The sequence below is a fragment of the Gymnoscopelus microlampas genome, assembly GCF_963454915.1.
Source record: "Gymnoscopelus microlampas genome assembly, chromosome: 22".
NCBI classification, from domain to species: domain Eukaryota; kingdom Metazoa; phylum Chordata; class Actinopteri; order Myctophiformes; family Myctophidae; genus Gymnoscopelus; species Gymnoscopelus microlampas.
In genome coordinates this window covers 29,112,751-29,125,695 of record NC_139959.1, presented here as the reverse complement: position 1 = coordinate 29,125,695, position 12,945 = coordinate 29,112,751, and the positions used below count along the sequence as shown (strand labels likewise).

General features: G+C 44.8%; 1 protein-coding gene across 25 annotated transcripts in view; it reads right to left on the bottom strand.

Annotated features, from left to right (window-relative positions):
* The window catches only part of svila (supervillin a), a 99,314-nt gene that overhangs the window by 43,344 nt on the left and 43,025 nt on the right, over positions 1-12,945 (bottom strand). For 19 of the 25 annotated variants that reach the window (XR_014600150.1, XM_084048955.1, XM_084048956.1 and 16 more), the window contains 8 exons: positions 12,429-12,492; positions 11,805-11,947; positions 10,291-11,059; positions 7,579-7,662; positions 5,010-5,912; positions 4,306-4,473; positions 3,331-3,368; positions 613-677 (listed from right to left, as the gene is read on the bottom strand). Coding sequence is in view for 24 of the 25 variants with exons in the window: in XM_084048963.1 (XP_083905089.1) it covers positions 613-677; positions 3,331-3,368; positions 4,306-4,473; positions 5,010-5,912; positions 7,579-7,662; positions 10,291-11,059; positions 11,805-11,947; positions 12,429-12,492 (2,234 nt within the window). In the remaining variant the exon portion in view is untranslated. The remainder of the gene's footprint in view (positions 1-612; positions 678-3,330; positions 3,369-4,305; positions 4,474-5,009; positions 5,913-7,578; positions 7,663-10,290; positions 11,060-11,804; positions 11,948-12,428; positions 12,493-12,945) is intronic. The other 6 variants (XM_084048944.1, XM_084048960.1, XM_084048958.1 and 3 more) reach the window with 4 other exon arrangements.

The window sequence follows — 12,945 nt, the reverse complement described above, 5'->3', positions numbered from 1 at the left end:
TTTGTGTTCTTTTGTTCACACTTACCGTGCAGGACAAATGTTTGTCTACCCATTTCTACCCTTGAATTTAGGATTAGTGATTATGGGGCCAAACCAAGTGAAGCAGTATCTTTCCTCTAGGGAGATTTATTTCCTTTTTTTAATGCATTCTAAAGTAAAGGTGAGTATCGCTTATCATTTAGACCATTGTTGCTGTGGAACACGTCTGTCTAATCTGACCGTTTTCTCTAATGAAAACCAGAGTTTTTTTCCAATATGAAAACCAAAAAAGAGTCAAGGTGTCAAAGGCTCAAATTTTAGAGACGATCTATCGGTCAATAGGGCAGTTATAGTGAAAATGATACTTTGAAGTGTCTTGGAGTGGAACATTGCTCTGGGCTTACACTAACACTGTCTAGCATGAAGTGTAGAGTCAAAGTGGAGGAATGCGCTTTTTACAGTGATTGTGCGTGAGTATAAGGACAGAGGGAGACGGGGACTGTGCGAGAGTGTGTGTGTGTGTGTGTGTGTGTGTGTGTGTGTGTGTGTGTGTGTGTGTGTGTGTGTGAGTCAGAGAGAGAAACGGAATGAAAGGTCAAAAGGTTAGACCTGTTGTCTGGTGTTGAACCTTACCCTGAAGAGTGACCGCTTGGCTGCCACACTTAGCTTGGCTCGTTCGTCCAACTTCTCCTCATCAGCTACGGAGAGAGAGATACCACCACAGAGTCAAGGGCTTGGAGACACCAGATCATTTACTTCGATGCAAACTCTAGACCAGTGGTTCAAAAAGTAAAGGCAAAACGTAACACACTCTTCGACTTAAAAGGAACCTTATGGGAGGAAAAACACACAAAACGGTACACAACCATATTTCTACATAAGACTATACAATTTTCCTTGCAGAAATGCGGTTAGGTCTCGCAGTGACTATCATCTCATTTATGTTCATCATCCCCTACAGCAGTGACATCTGGAAATATAGCCTCAAGCTAAACTAAAGCTGAACCACATTTCAACACTTGCGGCTGAAGCCTGTGGACCTAGACAGGTGTGAGGGGTAGGCTATGCATGCACACACACACACGCACAAACGCGCGCACAATGACATCACCAAACAGCATCGCGACGCGTTGTGAGCTTGTAGATCTGCTGTTTTCAAACATTAGTACCTTTACTTTTGGTACTTTAAGTATATTTTGATGCCAATGCCTTTTGTACTTTTACTCAAGTAACATTTTGAAGACAGGCCTTTCACTTTAAACAGAGTCCTTCTTCCACCATTGATAATAACTACATTGGATCCATTAGAACACAGGTTTTTCGTTCAATTTCCTGACATGTAATGGATTGGGACATAATACACTGTACAAGTTTTCCACTCGACAACGACGATAGAGCATCCAGGGTCAGTGTGTGTGTTTATGAGAAGCAGATGAGGCTGGGTCTGCGTTCTGCAGATCTGCTGTGCTGTTATGCTACTGTGAGCACCAGTAATGAGTCCATAAAAACCCCACTTCAAAATGTTGTGCTTTCCCATAAATTAACCACTTGAACCCCAGGATCCATATTCTAGGGGGAACATTAGCCAAAAATAGAAGATTTACAAGCTCATAACCACATTGTTTGAGCTTGCGGCTCACAGCGCTATTTTTGGCGAAGGGATTTGGTAGAGCTGGGAAAAAGCAAAATCATTTGATGACTGGCAGCGGTTACGGTAGGAGACACAAAGTGTCTCCTTTGTGTCTCCTACCGGAACTGCTGCCTAGCCTACCGGTGCGCTGGTCATCAAATGATTGGCTTAGGAACGCGAAAAAAAACAAAAAAATATCCATGAATTCAATTCCGTGGAGTGACTAATCGATAGAAAAAAAGTCATTTGGAGGGTGAACTATCCCTGCCGTCTCCAACCTCATTGCGCCGATTCTTGGAACTTTGATATGAAACGACTGGAAAAAGAATAAATGTTAATTTACTTTTAGCTCAACTTCAGTTTCTCTGAACTTCGACGAACACGCCAATCATGATGTTTTCACTGGCAAATAACTAAGACATAAAATGCTAAACTCAAATCAACCGAGTCAAAACAAAATAATTTATTTAAATATATATATAATATATAATATATAATAGTTTCAGTGAGATTCTGATCGCTCCTAGCATCCAATATATGTGTTGTTCCTTGCCAAAACATTTGGATGTTTCAATGCTCCCCCCTCCCCCAACAATTTTTTTTATAAATGTAGCTACAGTATATCCTAAAACAAGAAACATACAGTATTGCTCGTCTATGCTGGCTAAAACGTTCACAGAGTATTGATGATACTGTAAAGCCAGTTTGACATTGCAGTAAATAAGGGGCACCGGAGGTGGAGTCATTGTCTGGGAATCTAAAGATATAAAGCCGCTTGGAAGAAAAACATGATCGTTTATAACTGTAGACCATTTACCAAGTAAATTGACTGTTTATAGTGAAGTACTGTAAGGCCAGAGTGCACCCTGAACAAAATTGGATCCTCAATAATGAGTGCCTTGCATAAAATGTAAAGAAAGACCTCATCACAGTCAATTCATCCCTGCACCTGATTAGCTGCTGAAACACATCAGCATCACTTCTCTGTGTCTGACCTTCGTTTTGGTAGGGGTGCCAACTATTGATTATTTTCTTAGCGATTATTCTATAGTTTTTCGATTGATCCAAGAGTGTTTTTCAATGAATCACCGATTATATACTACACAACGTTGTAGTGCACAAATTGTGAGAATACCCAATCTACAAGCTCACATCGCGTTGCGATACGTTGTGAGCTTGTAGATAAGCCATTTCACTATTTTTTATTTTGTTTTAAAAGTTTACACCTACAGTATAAAGACATGCCCAAAATAGGGATTGATTAATAATCAATTATTCTATTAAATTATTGATTATTTTGTATTATCAATCCCTACATTCTGTAACTTTCAGTACAACCGAATTTGTGTGATACACCACTGTTTCCTTAATACTGGTTTGTAGTTTTTGCTGTGATGCTGTTAAACCCTACTGTATATACTTGACCAGGGTCTGCCAGGGCTCTATTCTTTTTCCCCCTCTACACCAAATCTCTTCTCAGAAATAGCCGATCTACAAGCTCGCTTCTACAAGCGATCTACCGATCTAGCCGATCTACAAGCGATCTACAGGCTCGCTTATCGGCTATTTTCACAGAATGTTCGCCTCCAGAAAAGGGACGCTACAGTTCATGAGGTTAATTACAATCATTATGTATTATCAGTATTTTGGATGCATGTCTATACTGTAGCTTTATTCATGAACAGAATTTCTATAAATACATTTTTCTTTGTCCTGCTTACCTTCATTTGTGATGGCAAGTTCAGAGCTGGCACAGGACCTTCAAGATTATGAGGAGATAGAGAACAAAAGACAATCAATTAACAAAGTGTTGCTAATATCCATGCAAACGTTACCTTATCCAGTCATGTTTATGGAGATCATGGAGACATTAAAGAGGACTAGTAGGTATAGAGCCAGAGGTGATATCAAGCGTGAAAGCAGCAGTTTTCTCATAAGCAGAAAAGTGGTATGTTGCCAATGTGACAGCGTGTGTTAGGAGGGGAAACTACGGAGGGGGGAAATCTAGCGTAACGGGCTAATCTGGAGATTTAGACAGCATTACCGAAGACCGCAGGTTGTGTAAACACCAACAACAGCTGATTCATTCATTCAAACCCCACTGTGGTCAATGGCCACTGCTCAGGCCAAAATACAGAGACCTTTGGGCTTAGAGTTGCATTCTCTGTTAGGTAGACCAAAGGATAAAATGAAGATTAAAAAAACTAAACCCGCAGAGAAAGAGTTTGTCTCTCTATGTGTGTACAGTACATAGGAGTGTGTGACTATCTTTCTCACTGTGACGGAGACATACAGAGAGTGTGTGTGTGTGTGTGTGTGTGTGTGTGTGTGTGTGTGTGTGTGTGTGTGTGTGTGTGTGTGTGTGTGTGTGTGTGTGTGTGTGTGTGTGTGTGTGTGTGTGTGTGTGTTGCAATCCACACACTCGTCTTGACATGCTTCAAGACTTGATTCAATTCATGGAACACATCTGATAATATTATTGCGTCTACCTCAGATTGCAGAAAGTACTGTGGAATAGCATGACGCTGATTAGCTTATTGATTATCTCAGTTATCCATAAACAACAACAGGATCTCTCCTTTTATCCATATAATTAAAAAGACAAAACGGTTAGCTTCTGTATGATTTTCACTGATATGCATGGAGTGATCTCTATACAAACACAGCCATGCATGCTCCAGTTCAGAAAAAAATACCTATCGGTCTCCTGGCGCTCAGCAGAGGTGATGGGCTGCGTCCTAAACCTCTCTGAGGTCTTTCTACTCTCCCCGGGATTGATATACTGCCTGGGCCTGCGGCCCCTCTCCCTCTCCCCTCTCCAGGGGGCCTCTGAGCCCGCTGGCACCCTGTCCACCTCAACATCCCTTGGGGACCACCCAGGATTGAGAGAGACCAAGGTGAACAGACAAAGACAGCCAAGGAAAAAGAGAAAAGACAGTACGGTGAGATGGAGAGAGCAGACAGAGATCTTTAAAAAATAGAGGCATGGTTAGATTTTTGAATGAATATTGAACGTTCCCAGATCCACTGCAACCACACCCCTGGTTTTTAAATCGACAAGCAGCCGGGTCATGCTGATTAGTTCGCTATTAGAGCACGGATTATTATAGTAGCTATAATGCCACAAATACACGCAGGCACACACACACACCTCTTTATTAGCCACGAGACAAACAACATGTGGCACCAATAAGTCACAAACAACCACTGGAAGTCTTAATTGATAACAGATTAGAGGTCGTGCAGCAGAATCATTAAGTTCATGTTATCGCAGAGGATTTAGTCAATCGTTAGTCATTCATTCGCCAGGCCGTGGAAGACAACAAGCAGCGATGCGTGCTCTGTGGAAGCCAGTCAGCAGACAATGCCAGAGTGCCAATTTTTACTGTGTACCACCTACAGCTCAGGCCTGCGGACGGCTGGTGGGGTGGTGGCGCTCTCGATGTAAGAATGCCTGAGCTGGGCCACGGAGATCCTGGCGTCCAGGTGACTCTCCCCGTTACTGAAGCCCTCTTCACTGGCTTGGAGCCCCCCGGCCTCCCTGACCTCTTTGAGGCCCGGGTCCTGATGCTGCACGGGTCTCTGTCTGGCCCGTGGAGCTCCCACGTCTGTTGTGGAGTCACTCAGCACCTTGTCGGAGATGGCAGAGCCCTCGTGAGTCTCTCTGGGCTGGACGTGGGTGGCGGCGAGGCCTCGCTGGACGTAGATGGCGTTCTCCCGCTCTCTGGCTCGGCTCTCAGCCGCCTGCAGGCGGGAGGTGTGTTCCGCGGTTCTGGGTGAATCGGCTTCATCCTCCCATCTAGTTCTGGATCTGCTTCCTCTCGTGAAGTCGTCCTCTGCTTCGGTATCCCTTCCCTGGCCAAGGCTTCGGGCCCTGGGTGCTCCGTGGTCTTCGTCCCCCTTGCCTCTACGTGGGTCCTCTGTGCTTCTCTCTCTGCGGCGGATCTCCGAGGGCAACACTGCTTTCCTGCTCTTTAGAAGGCCTGCTGTCTTGACCTCATCTTCTTCACCTTCTTCCTGGGACTGCTGTTGCTGCAGGGCCTTGGGGCTGCCGCCGGCGGCCATGGACAGATAGCCGGGTTGGCCGCCTCCCTCTTGCACATCGGACTGCCCAGACTGGGACAAGTGAGGCTGGGGGTGGGAGTAAGCCGGCCGAGGGCTCGGTGGGTCCGCATGGTAGCGTGTTGATGTCTGGGGGTGGGACTGGTGCTGTCTGCGGTACACCGGGGCTTCCATGACAGTTTCAAACTCGGGGCTCCTCTGGTAGCCGTCCTCCCTGGCAAGTCGCTCCCTAACTCGGATTCTTCAGGGAAAGAAAGAGATGGTTACCAACAAACCCTAACACACACACACACACACACATACATCAATCATAAGTTCACAACTGCAGTAGCTGTTGCCGGCCAACTTCCACATCTCTTTCATCTGTAGAGCCGTTATCATGTAAGGCTATTCTTCTCTTGCTGGCCCATCGGATACAAGACGAGCTGACACAGCACAACGCACAATCTTTTTTCGGATCTACATAACAACAAAGCAAGATAAGCTATGACTAAGGGATTTTATCCCAGCCCCCTTCCACCCCATTTTCAAACCATCTACCCTTCCTACTTCTGGGCAAGTCAGCAGAGAGATAGAGAACTGTTAGCGTAAGCACAGTAACCTGATACAAAATCTGAATAGCCTTGGGGGTAAATAAATGAGTAGCTTTGTGACAACATTACCACCTGTTGGGAGTGCTTTTATTTCATATTACTTGAACATCGCCAGCGTACAGAAAGAGAAGACAGTGTTAAATGGCAACACAGCAACAGTTGTATGACACGTTGGGGGGGGGGGGGGGGGGTTCAACTTGCTCCATGGGAACCAGCGCTTAGGGTGATTGATGATGATGATGATGATGATGATGGTGGTGGTAATGTCATCAGATGAGATGTCAGGTGAACCCAGGTGAGTCTTGATATGCCAAACTAAAGCAGAGCTTCTTAAACTAGGAAATCCTCAGTGTCATAACAGATAGCACCTTATGTCCTATAGGAACTTCTGAGGAACATAGCCTTTCCATTAGCATTGTAAATTACCCTTTATATAGCATCTTGTGTTATATATATATTTTTTTAAGTTACTTTCAGGGCATTTATGCTTTTATTAGACTGTACAATGGAGAGAGATGTGAGAGATGCAGATCGAGGAGCCGTAACGCATGTCAAAGACTCAAACCCAGTCATTAATAGGTTCCCACTAATGCTGGGCTGATGTAATACACTGTACAGTGCAGCTATGTGTTCTCAAACTTTTCAGGCCGCGATGCCCCAAAATCATATTTGAACTGGGGACCCCCCCACCCTGGCAAGCACTTGGAATTGTGGTTGAGGTGTGAGCATGTAGATCAGCTAATTTCTTAAGTAATATTTGACAATTATTTTTTACCAATATTTGACTATTTTTATAGTATAGTTTGTTGCCCTAACCCTTTTGATGCAGTAAAGGTCTTATTATAATTCACTTAAAAAAAAAAAGTGTGAAGAAATGTGCAGATTCTCTGTATACACATAATACTGTATGTTGGTTTGTTTACTGTTGACTCAACAGTGTTGAGTGCTAAAAATGTTGCACATTAAGCAAATCATCTGGGGCAGTTTGAGAACTAGTGTACTAAGACACTGAGCCACCAGGTTGCCCCATATACTGTAGCACCTTTAACAATAAACACACAAAACCTGCATGACTTTAAAAGCAATACATCATCATAGAAAATAAATATAAGAGTTTTAAGATTACTTTTTAAACAGTGAAATCAACTCGGCTTCACTTATACGGCATTCTCAGACCCATTCCATACGTTTAAGAACCTCTGCTCAGAAGGGTCAATGTGTTACGGGGTGGGGCAGGGGGGGTCCAGTAGGGTTGGAGAATGGTGGGTAATGTAGGGACACACAACCACACGCCCACTGAGAGATGGGTGGTACCTGGATGGCCAGTTGATAAGCGACTGGGTGTCGCCTTCAGCATCAGTCTGGAGAAACCAATCACCGCTCGGTTTCACTCCAGCACTGCACCAATGGAAACGTTGCAGGAGACAGCATGTGAGTTATTGTGTGGAGTGGCTAATGTCAACGGACACTTGCCTTCTTGTAGAGTACAAGCAGTACAAGCACACACTATCGGGTTCACATTGAGCTTTGACCGGTATGATAATGGGCTTAGAGAATGGCTGGCTATTCCCAAAATGGATGTTCGACTCGGGCCATTTTTGTTGTTATTGCGGTACGTGGGGAGATGTCACACGCAATGAAACAAGAGCAATAAATCACCCCTGGAATGTTTGCGGAGAGAAATGGTGATAGTTAGGAAAACGATGATCCCTGTCGCTTAGTACGAGAATACTTATACCAGTGTCAGTCTACCTTATGTGGATTATGCGGTCGACACGCACTGACATTTTGCACCTTAATCCCATGTACAACGCACTGACTTTTGTCCATTTTTATTGTGTGTTTTTCTAGCCCCTTAACTAATGTCCATATATATATCATGCACAGTATCTGCTGCTATGCTCACGCACCTTTACATCTTATCTTACTGTAGGTACCATTTGTAAATATGTAGATAACTTTTTTTTGTTCTCTTGTTTGATCTCCTTTCCCCCCTGCCCCCCCCTTCTTATTCTTCCCTTTCTTATTGTCTATGGAAATAAAGACACGATGGGAACTATGCACAAAAACGAATTTCACCCACTTCTTTTTTACTTCTGTAAACCTGTGATGTGACAATAAAGCCGATTCTGATTCTGAATGCACAAGCCTGTCCTGTTCCTGCAGATAGCATTATGGAGAGATGGGCACCGGTGAGCCCATGACAGTCAACTACGCATCCGTGAAAAAGCGGGGCACCATGAAGACAATCCTGTCAGTCTGCAACCGAGGCCTTATCAGTCAGAGCAGATACTCACTAAAAAGACCTCTGCCTCCAGCAAAGCCTGCAGGAGGCAGGTGAGTCATGCTGGTCCTCAGACATTCAACAAAGACACAGCTGTATTCCTCTCAGCCCAAAAAATGATCTAAACATGGCAAATGCCCCACACAAAGAGAGCATGTGTCAGAGCAAGAGTCATTCATGAGAGAGAGAGAGCGTGCGCGAGAGAGAAAGAAAGGACACAGGGTGGGTAGGTGAGATATGGAAGGGAGGAAGAGGATGAGGATGAATGACAGCGAAGAGAGGTGGACAGACAGATGAAGGTAGAGAAGGAGGCCTAGCTTGTTTTGATCAGGTCCAGCTGTGGGTTTGTGGTCACAGTTTGACCGTGGAGTCACACTGGGATGCCCTGCTGTAATAAAACACCCTCCCCTCCAACACACATACATACCAAGCCAAGTTATGAAACCTGAGATAGAGGGAGAGAGAGAGAAAGAGCAGAGGGGAGAGAGATGGAAGTGAGTGAGAGGAGAAGAGCGAGGGGCTGAGAGAGAGAGAGAGAGAGAGGTTGAGGTAGGGCTCGACAATACCCACATTACTGTAAGCTTACTATAAACACAATAATTATTGTTTAGTTTATTATCATCACTGAAATACCTCATTCTATGTTCATGGGCTTAGAGAAACTTATGGCTTGTCACTCCACATCAGGGGGGAGTGGTGATGTATATTATACCCATACAGTTTACAATAGCCTGTTGACCTCATTTCTAAGCCTATTTTGGCAAATTCTGGCTTTGAGCCAGGCGATGTGGGGCAGTTGTCAAATTTGGATGAGCAATATGCCGCGTTTGTAGGGAAAGCGAGGGCAATGGATATAAAGAGAGAGAGACAGAAGGACTGGCTGCCTGGTGGGTAATGGAGTCAGAGCAAGTATGTCCAACTGTTCTAATCTGTGTCAACATTTAGCGCCAGCAGGGTGTGGAATTGTAGCCTGGTCTCAGCTGGGCTGTGTTGGGAATGGGTGGGACGGCCGTCCTATCAAAACTGATGAGGTCAGAATCATATCACAATCATGTGTACGTGTATATGAGAACATAACTCATTTCTATGAGTTGCTAAACTCTTGTCTTAGCTTGTCTTGGCTGTACAAAATGTTGTGAGAGCCATCATCACCATGTGAGGAATTCTATATAAAACTTTTACGTAATTAACTTCAAAATCAAACTAAGGTCTGGTGTGTTCAGTTCAGGGCATGACAAAACATGCCATTTTTTAGTCAGGTTGCATCCATTTTTTCAGCTGCAAGTCCCAGTTGGACCAGGCCCAGCTCTGAAAGATCATTCTACTACATGAGGATCAGGTTGTCTGTCCTGGTGTGAATCTACAACATTGCCAAGAACAGGAACGTGGACACAAGTAAAGGAGGAGGAGAGAGATGGTCAGAGAGAGAAATAGGAGTCAAGGCAGGAAAGTATGTCAGCATAACTGATAACATAGTTCGGTGTGGCGTTACAGAGGTTAAGGCAACAACAACGCCAACACTGGAGAAAATCTGAACACAGAGAGATCGGGGAAATTAGATTTCCATGGAAGAACTACCATCATTTTTTCTCAGGAAATCAGAGAGAGAGAGAGAGCATACTATGTGTGCGAGGAGGCTCTGAGGGAAGAGACAAACAATCTCTTCTTGATTGATAAAGAAAGACGGGGAAAAAAAGAAAGAAGGCGCAGATAGAAATCAGTGCCTGTCTGAGAGCACTCACCCTTGTCTGCTGAGGATGTTGTGGGCCTGCTGCTCGATGAACAGGTCCCCAGGAGAAACTCCGTGTTTGGGCGAGGGCACGGACGGCTGCCTGCTCAGCTTGGGTGAGCTGGGTGGCACTCCTGCGACCACGTGGTCCTTCGAGGGCACCCTGGCGGACGATGACAACGATGGCATCACATCCATGTACGCGGAACTGGACGGCGGGTCGGACGGGACCGCCTTCTCCTGTTGCTGAGCCCGGCGCTGGTTCTCAAGGTTCATCAGCCTTTCCCGCTCGGTGACGGTGTCCACCCTGGACCGGTATGTCTCGTGCCCGGGGTCAGGCTGGCTGTATTGGGGTGCCGCCGCGCGGCCGGCCCGGGCGCCAGGGACGGAAGCGGCGGTAGTGGTGGTGGTGCAGGAGGTCAGGGTGATGTCTCTCCCTTCCTCTCCCACCGGCTCGGCCCTGCCGCGCCTCTCCGAGGCGTCGGACCCCTTACGACTGCGGGTGTAGCGTGAGGAAAAGTCTGCGTCGGCGGGCTCATGGTCTAGGGAGATGCCGTAGCGCTCGGCTAGCTGACGGCGCCTCTCCGCCTTGTAGCGGGCGATGCGGTCGGCCTTGGATTCCAGTTCTGGCGCGTCGGGGGCGGGGCCTGAGCTGTAGACGGGCTCGGTGTGGACGGACGACTGAGGTTCGGGTCGGTACTGGGCTCGGGACTGTCGCTCTGTCGCGTTCAGGTGCATCTCTGGGCTCTCCATGTCCTCTGTGCCATAATGTTGAAGTGTGACTGAATGACAGAGAGAAAGACACACAGGGCGAGAGCGAGAGAGAGAGAGTAATTACATTTTATGAGATTTATTTAAAACAAGGGTTGTGAGCCAGATTTGAGCCCACAACATTGTGGTTATAATAATATTACAAACTTATGTAGCGCTTTTCTAGACTCAAAGAAGCTTTAAAAACAAAACAAATAAAAATGTTTTAAATAAATAAAAGAAAATAGGGGCTATGTGTTTGTTGCATAAATAACTGAGTAACTACAGTAACTACCAACCATATACAACCATGTCATTAAATCCTAAACATCTCTGATAATCTACTGCACCTCTGTATGGTACAGCTTGTTCCCACTAAGTTCTGTGTTATGTCCTTAATTCTGTATACGCAATATTCCCTCTAGTGTAAATGCAAGGAAATGCCTTTAATTTACTGATGAATCAAAACAATAATCTTTTATTCATGTATAGTGCAACCGAGTACCCTGAAATGTGCACTATGAATAAAACCTCTTATTATTAACATAGGCAACCAACTGAACTGAATGAAATAGCATCTTGTGTGCCAGCGCTGTTTGCTGGCACACATTGCATACAGAAATCCTCAAAACGTTATTTTTGTGTTTTTGCAAACACATTGGAGATCACAGAGGATCCAACAGGAATTAACGGACAAAACGGAATTACGGACTTCACACAGAGCTTAGTGGAAACGAGGAGTAAAAGAAGTCCAAAATAGTGCGCTAGTATTCTCACCACCACAGGGCTCACAGGGATCGGAGGCACGTGTATATCGGGGTGTGTCTTCTTCGAGCAATCGGTTGGCTACCAGGCTGGGCAACACAGATGGGTGTACCTCGCAGTCTATCCCTTCCAACCTTCGGGCAATACGCTCCTTTCTACGCGAGGACAGACGAGAAACAAACTAGCAGTTAAAGTTAACCTCAGCTATGTCATGGTGATGTCATCAACGTGGTTATTAGCAAAAACACCTGCACATCTTAGAGGCTGTGTTGTCAAGTGCAACATTGCAGGGTTTTTCCTGCATAGAGTAAGTTTTGGCATCCCCAAAGAGATTTTAGCCACCCACCCCCAAAGGAAATTCACCAGCACATATGTTGATGTTAATGTTCAGTTTTACATTGCATTTTATTATTGCAACTACGGTTAGGGTTTATTAGTGTGACTAATGCACAAGGAACAAGGATTTTCTTTCTTGAATCTTTTTTAGTTAACCCATTTAGAACTGGAATGTATTTGTTTGAATAACAAATATCAAATGGTTTCAAAATGTTTACGGTCATGCCTAGTCACCCCCAAAGGCCCATTCTGAACCCTGAAAAACCCTGCATTGTACGACATTTATCATCATCCTCTTACCTGTTCATCTCCCAATCGCTTGAGCTTGTAGTTATGCCTTCAAACCGTTTCCTTAATTCTGAGACTGGAAAAGAACGATAAAAAATAATCTTATGCTGCTATAACAAACAAAGATAAGCAGTATTTGTTGTATCCTGAGTGAAAACCTACACTATACCGTAAGTACTGTACAAATTGCCTTGTCCCAATGTCTATAATGTATAATGCTATACCGTAATCTACTCTGAACTACACTGAGATGTATAAATGTTTTACAGTGAATCCTATTGATGAGAGAAGAGAAGTATTTTGTTATAAGTAAAGTCATTTTTGCGACAACTTCAGGCTAACAAGCAAAGTCTCAAGTCTCCAGCTCTGCCCATGCTGTGTCCACAGTATTTGTGTTCAGTAATGAGCAGAATTGTTCATGGGTGCATTGCAACCCACATACTCATCCCACAAATACATGTTCCTTACAAATGGGGCACCATTTAAAAGGGAAATAAAAAGGCTTTAACACAGCATAAACATTATTGCC